This window comes from Argopecten irradians, chromosome 6 (assembly GCF_041381155.1).
Source record: "Argopecten irradians isolate NY chromosome 6, Ai_NY, whole genome shotgun sequence".
Taxonomy (NCBI): domain Eukaryota; kingdom Metazoa; phylum Mollusca; class Bivalvia; order Pectinida; family Pectinidae; genus Argopecten; species Argopecten irradians.
The window spans coordinates 27,932,677-27,946,590 of record NC_091139.1 but is presented as its reverse complement, the minus strand read 5'-3'; the positions used below and the strand labels follow the sequence as shown (position 1 = coordinate 27,946,590).

Genomic DNA, 13,914 nt, shown 5'->3' with positions numbered 1-13,914 from the left:
TAAAGTCATGAATCGGGTTAGTAAACTGTAACCTCGTTATTTTGTTCGACCATAGAAAAGAACTCAGATCCTTCCTCATCACAGGGGCAAAACGCTCAGGCGGTGTCGGAAGGATTAAGTTGGTTGCTATAGTTCCTAGTTCCGTTTCACTAAATGGAACTCGGGTCTGGTTCCTAGTTCCGTTTAACTTTTAACGGAACTCGGAACTACAACCAACTTCTGTCCTCCTCGGTGTCAATGTAGATGTTAGGAAGGTATAAACGTCAGCTTGGGGAACGAAAAAAAACATAATACCATAAATTTAGTCGTCCATTACAACCATGCCATGTTTAGATAGCAGGTACAATTCTTACGTCCTAGCCGCAAGATTCACCTAGAGAAAAATCATCGATCTACGGTTAGTACCTATATCAACTGTCTCAAAAACTCGGTACCCAGAGATGAAGGACGAGGAGTTGAATGTCGGACGGTCAATGCGGATGCAAAACATTCTATAATCCTTTGTATTGAAATACAATTTAGTAACTTCATCATGACACCCTGCCTGTTTTCTTTCATCTATATGCATAAGATAAAAACATGAAACGACTGGTCGAACGTTGTGTAACTTATAGATTAAACTAGTACTTTGGAAAAAATCGCTAAAAGTATATTCCAGTACTTCGATTCAAACAACAAATAGTACATACATGTACGGGATCAAATAAACCCGAAGTCCCCGGAAAAAGGAAACCGCTCCGGTTCTAATAATACAATTTTTCAATGGGTTACGACAAAAAGTAAACTGTATAAGTTTTCAGTATTTGATCAAATCATAAAATATTCCCAAACGGCAGTCTACCAAAGATTGCGTCTCCGGAATCAGACATTGGCTCAACTTTTAACACGCATGTGTTTAATGATTTTCCATTCAGTTGGAGATCTGTCAATATTTGATATATTGTTTAGTCAATTACGATCGCCCACAGAACAAGCTAAAGTTTTCAACGAGTTCACGTATATTAAAAGTTCTAAAATTAAAGCTTTGAGTACGAGAACAATTACATGCTTTGTAGATGTTATGTTCTACAGCTTAGATAGGCACAAGGGACAAAAGGTGACGTTTATTTCTTCAGCACAGTTCCATTGTACCCATACAGATTGTCGATGATTAATGAATTATATAATTTTCGCGACAGTCGGTTGAAAGTTCGAAATCCACATAGGCAGTAACAAGAACAAGATGGTTACTTCAACTTTCCTCTTCCTTTTATAAGTCAGTCTGACCTATTCAAAAGCAAACCTTGTTGTAAATAAGTATATAGTTTGGTCAATTACGATCGCCCACAGAACAAGCTAAACTTCTCAACGAGTTCGTGTATTTTGCAAGTTCTAATATTAAAGATTGAGTACGAGGACAATTGCATGCTTTGTATATATATATATATTCATTTAGCTTAAATACACAAGGGGCAAATGGTGTCGTTTATTTTTTCAACACAAATCCATTGTAGATTAAAAAATATAATTTTCGCGACACTCGGTTGAGATTTTGAAACCCACACATGCAGAAACAAGAACAAGGTGTTCACAATTGGTTTAGCGTTTTTCTCATCAAAATTGAGTATATGAAATCTAGCAGCGTCGTTGGTCACAACTTTCGAGGATCTAATTAAATCGCAACATGAATGAGCTATTTACGAAGGAGACATGTATATCCAAGTACATGTATATCGTTACTCTCTCCCCGACGGCTTCCATATGATCTCCTATTTATCCAGGAGGCCAATATTGACACGACGTTTTACCGTTCCCAAGACATGGCCGGTGTTGGTACTACAAACATACTACACCGGTTATAGGTCTGCTGGGTATACCTTGTGGTCAGTCAGAACACACTTTTGTTAAATACACAATGGACGAGGACATACGTCCTTAGGTTTGAGACAGTTACATCATCGTCAAGTACGTGTATAAACTTTGTAATATTGATATTTTCCTCAAGTATTTAAATAGAGGTTTTCAGATCACCGGGCCTTTCCTGATCGTGTTTTTCATAACGTGGGTCGTTTTATGTTTCCCGCCGTCCTAATTACCGCGCGTTGACGGCTAAACAACGAAATGAATCTTAAATACTCTAAACATATATTTTGCAGGAAAACTTGCATTTGTTTAGTGTTGTAACCTAATCTTAAACCATCGGTATATATTGACATATGTTATTTTTACTATTTATGAAACTACTTTCTTTTTTACCTACATCTGAAAATAATTGGGAAAAGAAACCTCCATACAGTCATTTCAAAGAAATAAGTTATACGAAGTTTGAGGGAAATGCTTTCAGTACTTTGTGAAAAACCTTTCATTCAATCATTTTAAGTGTTCTCGTATAAAAACGATTTTAATATAATATCAATTGTGTGATATATCAAAGAATCTCTGAAGTAGGGGAGGCAACTCAAATAAATTTTGTCGTATTACAATACAGTACATGTATTCTCTATGTGAAAGGTAAATTGCATCACTGTTCAATGAAAAACCATCTTTTCTCTACTTCATCTCACAATAACAAGCTTTCTGTGTAACACAATCAAAACAAGAAGCCCAGTATCGCTTAACTCTTTAGCAAGGATCATTAAAAAAAACTTACAATTAGAAATAGCAAAAATTAACCACATAATTTGTTCAATTTTGAATTTACTTTCAATGATTAATGTAATCAATGGGTTGTTTCTAAGATTTACCATTTTGGCCACACCCCTCAGCCCCACCATTTGTACAATTTTGAATCCCCATTCCACAAGGATACTACCATTGCATTATGAGTGCTACTCCTTACTGCTTAGTTTCAGAGAAGTTGTTTTTATGACTAGAGGACCATCGGTCTTGACGTTCATCTGACTATTGGCGCAATACAACACATCAAAGATTATATTTGTAGCAAACAATCAAGGCAACTGCCAACACAAAGAACTCTTTTAATTGAAGTTCAATTTCTGACATATTTAATGAATTAGACCTTGAATGAAGGTCAAGGTCATTCATTTTATTAAACATGGTATCTCTGCATGCCAGTATGCTAGAAGTCCAGTATCAGGTCTCTAATCCTTTAAGCGATACACAAGAAGTTGTTTGATTTAATCATATTTCACTCCATGCCACAGGTCAGGTCCAATATCGGGTCTCTAGGCCTCTCAAGTTATCCCAATCTGATTAAAATACAGATCCTTATTATCACTACGTTTGATATGAGGATCTGAGAACACCCCATTAGGGGTCACGTCAAGATGACCTTTTGAAATGGCCAATCAAAGTGCCACTGCCAGAATCTTGACTGGGGACGAAATAGTTTGAAAAGGCTGTCCGATATATTTTCGTGTACGTAACCATCTCGCCCGAAGTGCACAACAAAGCTAATTGTATATATATACTGATGCGAAAAGACGTTTTCAAATGATGTTAGGTGTTAAACCTGCATTTGCTCTGATGCACACGTGGTATAAAGGTAATCTGGACGTGACCCCTTATGGGATATTGTCAGATTCTATATTGAACGGAGTGGTTATAAGTATCTGTATTTCAATCAGATTGAAGTTATCCACAAGTTGTTTTTATGGGACTTTAGCCTTTTTGACCCATGTAACCTTGAATGTCGGTCAAGGCCTCTTGGTATTCACAAGATGCCAAGCATATTTGAACCAACCACCCTTTCACCATGAATCGCGGTCAAGGTCATTTATGTGAACAAATTTGGTAGCCCTTCATCCCAGCATGTCACAGACCCCAATATCATGTCTCTAGGTCTCTTATTATTGCAAGTTGTTAAGATTTAGTCTTTTTTGTCCTGTTAACTGGAAAGAAGGTCAATGTCATTCAATTGAACAAACTCGATAGCCATTCATCCCGGCATGCTACAGGCCAAATATCAGTACCTTCATTCTCGATGCTCCGGGGGTTTGGATCACTTACGATCACTACACCCCTGAATTATCTCATAGTAAAACTGAAGGCAGCTCAGAAGAAAAAATCTGAACGAATCACAGGCCTGCATAGATTTCCTTTGAAGACCAAAGACGGAGCCACGCCCAATTTCAAAGCCACAGTCAACCAGTGTACCCTTACACGGCTCTTTTGATGTACATTAAATAACTAAATTTGCATGTTTTGCTCCGTTACCTCCAGTTTTACTATGATTTAGTCCAGGGGTGTAGCGATCGTTAGTGATCGTAACCCCTGGACTATCAAGGATGCAGTACCTTGGGACTTTTGGTTATTGAGAATTCATTGAATGAAATTATGTTCAATTCCAGCCAGTGGTCATCAAGTGTTGATGGACAACAGATGCCACAGCATTGCACAAGCTCACCTTGGTCCCCTTTGGACCAATGCAAGATAGTAACAGCATGTGTATCAGTTTTCATAACTGTTCTCAATCTCAAGCATAAATCATTCCAGAATTCCTTTCGAACATCTGTGCTTCATGAACATACAGTATTGTAAAGAGAATTACAGTGGTGAATATCAAGGCCCACACCAATGCAATGTACAGTGTATTTATTTTTCCAAAACAGCAAAATTGAGTCTAGCTACAAATGATGTCCCATTTTTAAAGGCATGTACATGCTTTTGCGGAGCTCGGAATTTAATAGTGGTATGCTATTTGCCCAATATCTGAACTCCTTGTGATCCTTGAAGAACAAGAGGCCCAATAATTAACCCCTGCATACAACAGGCCTAATGTTAGCCAATAAAAGATGACAAAACAAAAAATATTTTTCTTTTCTTTTTTTTTTTTATTTACAGCAGACTTATTTAAATCTATTTCGTGGCAACGGCAGATGATGGAGCGGCTGCTGTCTTCTTCTTGGACTTGGCGACTGTACCCTCACGGAAGCCGTTCCTACAACAGAGAAAGGATAACTTGTGTTTAATGGAAAGAGAGCATTCTTGAGTGATAGATCATTGTCATCAGATGTCATGATTAACATCCATATGTAAATCCATCATGTTTGATAATACATATTTCAACTCAGAAAGCACCACCTGTCGCTATAAGCGCCCTCCCCCTTTTTTGAGGCCTCAATTTCACTCACATTGACTTCAATACAGACTGAAACTATGAAAACAGAGAAACCATGAAGATCTCTATTTTATTTCTTTGCAGTTAGATCCTGAGAGCGTCCCCTCATTTTTCAATTTTTAACCACCCTGGATGCTCATAATTAATGGGTCAAATACATTATTTTAAACCTTATGCTTTAAAGGTCTAAATAGTCGCATAAAGGCCGATATATGTCAAAACTGTAACAAATTGACCTTTTCTAATCCCAACGATACAAGTACCTTATCTTCAGTCAATATTATGCTCATTAGATGATTCATGCCATCCTTCATAATATGCAGGATATCAAACCTCTATTCTATACAAATATTTTATACAATGGATCAGAACATATGATGCTCAAACATGTAATAACTTCTTAATACCATGCTCCAGCAATACAAGTAGCAATATACTCCCTCAAATGAAAGTTTAATAGGCAATGTAATTCAGCTGCTTTGATATTTAATGTAAACATTCGCCGTTCAATGCTGTCAATTGAAAGTTCAAGATATGGAAAAGACAAGAAACATGCCATTGCCATAGACATGTTTTACATAAGTTTGTAAGACTAATTGATGATACCTTTTATGATAAAAGAACTGTCTCTTAATTTGATGCTTTTTCATAGTCTCCCCGTCAGTAGAAGCACACATCAATGATTAAGGTTGTACTCATATTGCTAAATGTCACTATAATGTCATTTCGAGGCAGAAGGCAACATTACTTACATGAAAGTTGTGTTCAGTTTTTAGAGTGTAAATTATGTTTGTAGACTCATTATCTATAGCACCTGTTGAATATTAATTATCACTCCTAAATGTCATAAATATTGTAATAACATACCTGAATCTCCTGAAGACATCCTTGAGATGCCTCATACGGCCAGTGCCTGTTGTCCTCCTCCTCTTTGATTTCTCACTCCAGTTGTCTGTGGGTACAAAAATGAACAAGTTTTTAATCACTTAGCTCAATAATTCACTACCTAGAGCACTTCTCACATGATATTTTACACACAACCACTATTTTTGATTTTCTTATTTAAATCAAATCATCTTTCTCTCTTAGGCTTCTCAAAGCAAGTTTCATAAATATTCAATGAAAATATACGTATGGTAGTGTTTACATACAAAATCTCAAATCAGAATGAAATAAAAAAAAGAATGGAATTTCAACTGCAGGTAGGGGTGACTATCTCCTATGTAACAGTTTTAGTTTCTACCTATTGAAATATTATTGATATTCAGGAAAACACTAGTGAGTGAGGGCATGCATGTCTTACAGCTAATCCCTGGGATTCCTCCTCAAGACTCTATGTTCGGACATTTATCAGTCTTACAGCTAATCCCTGGGATTCCTCCTCAAGACTCTATGTTCGGACATTTATCAATCATTTTCTTACTCAATAATTTCAGGGGCCTATACCTTTTCAATTGGGAAAACTTTGCAATGTATTTCAGAGACTTTTTCTTCATTTGGGAAAATACAGCAAAATTTCTCTAGGTGAAAGGGGCCAGCCACCTATATTCGGCCCCAAATATACCTAAAAAATCACTGTTTGCAAATGTCTTATTTGATCGCTACTTTGAGCAGCCTGTTTGAATGTCCCTGTTGTGTGACCACTACAGTGCGTTCCAAATAAATGTTAACTTGAATAAGGTACATGTAATTAGTGCTAGAACAGGCATTTTAGCTATCCAAAATCCGCCATATACATTTCATATGGCAAAAGTACTCCTCAAAGTCTTCACCTATATCGTGAAGTATATATGCTTTCAGAAATGCAGTTTTTGTAATGAAATTAAAAGTGTTATGCCAAGTGTTGTTAATCGGAAACTGGGTCTTCAATAAAAATGCTTATGTTTCACTTGGCTTCTATGCTAACGTTCCAGTGAGTGTGATGTGTGCAAGTGCCGTGTGCATTGTGCAAGACGGCCTTCTGACATTGTAAGTGTTTACACCGATTTCCATTGATTCCTGTCATGGTTTTATATTGATAAATCTAATTCAGTGCATGGTTTTATTAAAAACAAACAAAATAAATCTAAAAGTGCATGATTCGGGAACAAAACAAAGTAGCCGTGAAAATCGAAAACTTTCAAAATGACTTGGGATTAAACTTATCGTGATGGGGTTGTGAACAGGTTAGTGTTGATATATGTGAAGAATAACATCTGATTGTATTGTCGGCACGGCGACACATGCAGACATTGCCCAGAACAAACTCTACAGAACTTTTACCAAAGGTGGTGAAAATTTTGGCCAGCTATGCAATTCATTCCTGGGGTTTTTATTTAGAATATAGGGGTATTTTCTATATATGTATACTATATATTATTGACAGAGCGTCAAACTCCTGTGGTCTTTAATAAATGTCACTAAATAATGTATGTATTTAGAGAGAAAAATATCTCCACTAGTGGTGTGTGTCAGTATGAGAACCAGTGCAGTCGGATAATTTCTGTAATACCCCTTATAAGAGGTATGGTCAACACGACTTGATTTTCCAGAATATAGTTTAGTAGGCTCGAGTAGAGATTCCAATGAGAGATATCTAGCATACATCCAGATCTAAAATGAGTCTCGAAGAGCAATCACAATAGAGATAAGTCTTAAAAAGTGTTTTAATTCTAGGATCATATTCTCTATCCTGTGAAATTATCCACCTTGACATAATCATAAACACTTCACACACAGATGGCAATATGTATTTTCACTTACATGACCTCTTCTTTGGACTAGGATATCCACATGAAGCACATGTTTTTTTCTGGATATGGAATGAGCGGCGCCCACACCTCCTGCAGTGGGTGTGGGTCTTGTTGTGCCGCTTACCAAAGCTGGATGTTCCCTTGGTCTGTAAAAAAACAAATAAGCATTATATGTAGAATTTTGATTTAAAACATTGAAATTCAACCATTAACATATCTATCGATTTACTGTTCATGAACACTTCTATTTGCGTATTTTAATATTTAATCAAAAGATTCATTTTACATTTAAATAAAAAAAAACATTAATTTACCACAGAAGTTTGATGCAGGATTCATCATATTCTAAAACGTTCAAAGCACATATAATATATAGGTGATTAATATGTTTATATTATATTCTTATTAATAAATCTCCTTGCAAGAATTGTTTGATATTAAAAAACGTGTGGTTCCTATATATTGTCGTCACGACAGTTTTTGCATTGGTTATCCGTAAGTTCAGTGAACATATCGGAAAGGGTAGACTGGAGTCTAAAAGCACTTATTTTCATCAAATAACAAATCAACACACTAATTGGAAATCACATTATCCGAAATAACAAACAGAAGTTACAATGTAGACGACTGACAGTTGTCAGTGAACATGATTAGTATTTTGAAAATATAATAGAGAAAAATAACTCATAATGCGATATCGTTCTTGAGACCAATTTTGTCAAAATTCTGTTAGAATACAAAAGAGTACACAGCTTTCTTCATTGGATATTCACTCTCAATTTATTTTCAGGTGTATCCCGATTTATCGGTTAACAGCATTCTATCATCTTCAAAACAGGGTGTCGTATACAGTAACTGTAATACATATTAAGAAAATAATGACACATAATAATAATCTGGGGTCCTGCTATTGCAGTGAGTATATATTTGTTCTGTTAAATTTATTTGCGAAGGCGATAATGCCCGATTGAAAGTGGCGTATTTCTCATCGCTCACCATGTTTATCCAGCAAGATGGCGAAAGGTCATTTCCGTTTTCCGGATCCGTGAACCCGGCAGCTCGTGACGTCACATCCTTAGTAAACTAACAACTTGTTTTGGCCACGTTGGAGCTGACACATAGCTGTCATTACGTAGACGACACTAGGCATATATATGTAGTTACGACAATGTATTTTCCATATCCCACTTTATTCAACGACGATACTGTCAGTAAACTGTTTTCTTGCGAAAGTTCATTCATCCGCTGGTCCGAAAATGATTGAAATTGAGATTCCTCACGATATTTGCTCCACAACATTTGTTTGTGAACCAAGTATTTACACAAAACAGCCGGAAAGTATCGAGTTTAACGTCGACCAAAGGTCGGATTTACCACCATCATTTAAAAGTGAACATTTGTTGGACGAAGGGCTTCTTTACACACTTAAAACATTAGTGAAGAAGTATAAGAAACAAATGGGTGAACAACCAGAGACTTTCGTATCTGGAGGGCTGCAGCAGTATCTTATCAAGCAAGAGATGAAGCAAAGGAGCTTGATAAATGACCAGAAGAATGTGGACCAGGACGCTTCCATATTTCATAAGTTACCGGTTTGTACATGTATACATATGTATTTAATACATAATAAAACACAAACACATAGAGAATTGATAATTAATGCTTTTTAATTAATTATATTTATAGAGTCTTATATTCTTACAATAAAAAGTAGCAACTCAAGTTATTTCCTTATGTCACATTGATATCACAATTTGTTGATATTGTTAATTATCCAGTCTATTTTCATAATGACATTATAAATCTTTTTAAAACTTTCACAGGATATTTTAGTGTATGATTTCTATTTTAAAGATATTAATTTATAGATTATCAGATTGCTCTTGTTAAAGTGGTGATTTTTTCATGTTTAAATAATGATCCATGCAAACACATATATTATACCAATCATTCATTTTCTTACAATGAAGATAAAAATTTCTTTGGAACATATTAATAGGGAATGGAATTTCTTATTTTGCAGTTGAATGCGAAGCTTCATATATTTTCGTACCTTGGTATACATGACCTGTGTCGAGTTAGTGGAGTGTGCAGGGACTGGTATGATGTGAGCCAGGATAACTTTTTGTGGCAGGAAAAACTGACACGCAACATCCAGTCATGGAATATCATATCTCATCTCACCAATCCAGCCATGTATAAGGAAGTGCAGTCGGAATGGACTAACAAAGAAATGTAAGGTTTATGATTTTATTTTCTTAAATGTTTCAAGAAAAAATAGGTATAAAAGTATATTACTACCATTATTATCATAATTTGATTAAGTTAATAATGAATTAATTATTACAGGTATTTGAATTCTACATAAAATTGATGGTATTTTAGATATCTTTTATCTAAACAAAATCAGGTTTTAGTGGTTAAACATTCTGTTGATTCTATTTTATGCCTTCTCTTCACTATTTTCATTATTTTTTTTCAGTTTTCTGAGATGTTCTCCCGAAGTCAACAAGATTATGCATGAGAGGAACTCAGTGCTGACCAGCATATCCAATATGCTGCGATATTTCCTTCCAAAGAAAGTGCCAAAGATTGCCATGTTTGGTCCAGGCCTAGAATCTGAAAACACCAGTAGTTTAGTCAGACAAATGCTGACATCTAGGACATTATTGGAACAAGTAGGGATGGTACCAGGACAATTTGATGGTAAATACTGTTGAGATTTTTATTATTTTTGTTTTTAGTAAAAGATACAACACAATATCACCCCTCTCCCACAAACAGAGTAAATGAGATAAATTGTATAATCATCATAATTTTGGATTAATTGTACATTTATCGTTTTTCTTTTTCGATATTTTAAGTTAAACATATTTCAATTAAATATTTCATTGCATTTAACTCTTACATAATAAAGGTAAAGCATTATTAAATATTTCTTAATTTCTCAACTACAATTACTTTAGTATACATAGTTGTAAATTGTAATACATGTACTTATAGAATATCCCAGTATTTGAATATTACAGAATGAGAATATCTGCCCTTGCGTGTAACATACTGAAGGAACATCGTGTGAAACAAAGATAATATTTTAAAGAGAAAACTAGATCACGTTCAAAATAATGATACTACAATAGATTCCTACCCCAGGTGGAGATAACTCTGTAATATGCAGAATAAGGGTAAAAGGAAGATATAGTCATGTCATTCATTGCTCTAATTCTTCTGTGTCTGTTATACAGGTGTTGGCTCTGGCTGGCTCCTGAAGATGGCTGACTGTTCAAACTTTCAGCTGTCAGTCCTCTATTCCGCTTCTAAATCCATCAGACAACAGCCGGGATGGGACCGTATCAACGGCAATAATCTGTTACAGGTGTTGGTACAGGACGGAGAGGTTGGAGTGGAGCTCAAGCCCGCCGTCAAAGATTTCTGTCGTACTGTAGATGCCTTTATCTATGTTATAGATGCCACTTCAACAGCCACAGGTAAGAGACCTTAATACAAACTACAGAAAGGATTTTTAATTACTGCAAAGAATATCAGAAACCATGTTCTGTTATAATTTATTATTTTTCAAAGTCACATACAAATTAAATTACCCAGAGATTCGCACCATGAAGACAAAATTATAATTCAATTTTGCTTGTTACGAGCATTTTCATTGGCTTAAAAAATTACTTTATCAGTCCATAAAGGAAAAAATTACGCCACTGTTTGTGACGTTGCTTTTGATTGGCTGAGATGACGGCGTAATGATTTCATAGACAAAAGAGTCCCAAAGTGAATTTTGAGTATTGAAGAGATTATTTTTAGTAAATTGAATTATAAGGATTACAATGAATATTTTTTTTATGCTATGGAGATATAACACAAAAATCTGAGTGTACTCTCATCATAAACCACTTCGCGGTTTATTTAGAGTACACTCAGATTTTTGTGTTATATCTCCATAACATAAAAAATCTATTCAAGTTAATCCTTAAATTTTTAACCATATATGCGATTATACATTACATGTACAAATATACTTAGGTAACTGACAAGTCTAAATATGATATCAATACCAGGTATTTTATGAAGACATGTTTGTGTTGCAGGTGAAAGTGATCAGGAATTCTATACCATGGTGAACGAGCGCTGGTCAGCTACACATGTGCCTGTTCTAGTATTGTCCTGTGTTAGAAACTCGACTGCCCCTCGTATTCCATGTATCAAGATAGTGGAGAAGCTGGCTATGTCCAACATGAACAGACCATGGCAGGTAAGGAAGTCAATATAATCATTCATATTAGTTGTAAATAATATTTGATAAATGTGATACTGACTTCTGTAGTAGTTTTAACAGTCAAGCAAGGTGTTATTACCAATCAGTATAAGATGTGTAGGGCTAACCTTACAATGACATTTAGTGGTGACCTCTTCGACCTTTTCATTCTTAAACTTCTATTCATAAATTTCCCATTTATTTAATTCCTCTGGTTATCTTTGAATTTAATTAAATTGAACTAACTGTTGGTATAATTCTTATCTTTGATACATTTCAGGTTCGGAACTGTGAGGCTGAAAATCTGACAGAGGTTTTAGAAGGAATTCGGTGGGTGGTTGAACAGTCGCATAGACGATGAAAATTTGTTGTGCAACAATTAAGAACATGTCACCCCCATTAGTGACAATCTAGTCCAGCCAAAGGCTGCAAGTCATTCCTCATTGGAGATATCACACTTGGACCTGAAGGTGTATAGACCAGTCTCCTGTGACGAGAAATCATATCCAGGATAACATCAAAGGAGCAAATATATCTGTTGCTTATTGCACAAATAAATATGTGTCAAAACCTGGATCAGAAAGAAGATTACTTCCATTTGTCTATCTTGGAATGCAGAACAGATACTCAACTTGGAGTAGCAAGCTTAAAACAAATTTCATAAAGACTCTAAGTTGTTTAAATGAGATGATTATCATTCTTGATGTAAGCTTTAAATACATACACCAGGTAGTGGCAGAATAGATTCAACAATAATGTTAGTGCCATTCATAATGTATGTACACGGGTATATTGTTACATACCTCTCGTGTATATTATACATTCAAGCATTAAGTTTCTGGTTGTAACTTTTTATTTTGATTATAATTTGAAGCACGATTATTCTTATTATTTATATATATATAGTATATATAAAACATTCTTGGATATTTCATGTTTATTCAGACAAAAGTGTTTCTCAGTAGATTGTATTAAACAATATTATCAATGCACCAGTACATATTAAGAATTCACAAGAAAAAAATAAATTAAACTGAAATGAGAATTGAAGTTCAAATTGTGAATACTCAAGTGCTAAAATAAGTTGTACCCACCAATTGAAAGTAGTAAATATAGTATGATAGATTGTGTGAATCAGGTTTGCATGTTCATGTTTGTTAATGTTGTTTTTGAAGATCGCACATAATAGTTTGTATCCTTTTTTTATTTTAGTTTGAAATTGTTGTTTACAAGCCATAATGAAACATTCTTCTTTCATCAAATTACAATCAGAATTTTATGTTTAAACAAAATACTAGAGTAAAGTTATTTGTGTTTATGGATAATGTATAGCTCAAACTTTTTCACTACATGCACTCCTAGTACTATATATTATTATGTATTCTGATCTATAAGAGTAGCTTCCTTTTGTTTCACTCCGTCAGTACTGACAGACAATATGAACACCTTACCCACTTCTGCACACATTGGCTAATTTCATAGAAAATGATGTGATCCAATCAAGATTGCACTGACGGAATGAAACGAAGAAAACTAACTCTTATATATCATAATGTATATTGTAAAGAATCAGTCCATTGGGGTTGAGAATTCAATTATATAAGGGTGTTAAGTAATGCCATTACAGTGTAATACATTGTACCAATATATTTATGCGAGATATTTTACCTGATGATAAAAATGATGTAAGAATGCAAGTGATATACAAGTGATATTAATTGTTAATTGTAATTTATATATTTATATATTATCTATTTTTTACACCAATGGAAACATTAAATTTTGAACGTTACTCGACTTCAGTTTTTGTGTTTCTATATTCAACCAGTACATATATAGTTTACATTTCAATTGTT

The 13,914-nt window shown here is 34.7% G+C and overlaps 2 protein-coding genes across 2 annotated transcripts; one reads left to right on the top strand and one right to left on the bottom strand.

Annotated features, from left to right (window-relative positions):
• Positions 1–4,751: 4,751 nt before the first annotated feature.
• Positions 4,752–8,907, bottom strand: LOC138325521 (large ribosomal subunit protein eL37A-like). Its single transcript, XM_069271243.1, has 4 exons — positions 8,788–8,907; positions 7,802–7,937; positions 5,927–6,011; positions 4,752–4,879 (listed from the first exon to the last, which is right to left on the bottom strand). Exons 1-4 carry the CDS (start codon positions 8,788–8,790, stop codon positions 4,798–4,800), a joined length of 306 nt encoding a protein of 101 aa, XP_069127344.1. The 5' UTR covers positions 8,791–8,907; the 3' UTR covers positions 4,752–4,797.
• A 102-nt stretch (positions 8,908–9,009) lies between these two features.
• LOC138325520 (F-box only protein 4-like) lies at positions 9,010–13,855 on the top strand. Its single transcript, XM_069271242.1, has 6 exons — positions 9,010–9,383; positions 9,815–10,026; positions 10,274–10,497; positions 11,037–11,279; positions 11,892–12,055; positions 12,339–13,855. Exons 1-6 carry the CDS (start codon positions 9,048–9,050, stop codon positions 12,417–12,419), a joined length of 1,260 nt encoding a protein of 419 aa, XP_069127343.1. The 5' UTR covers positions 9,010–9,047; the 3' UTR covers positions 12,420–13,855.
• Positions 13,856–13,914: the final 59 nt, after the last annotated feature.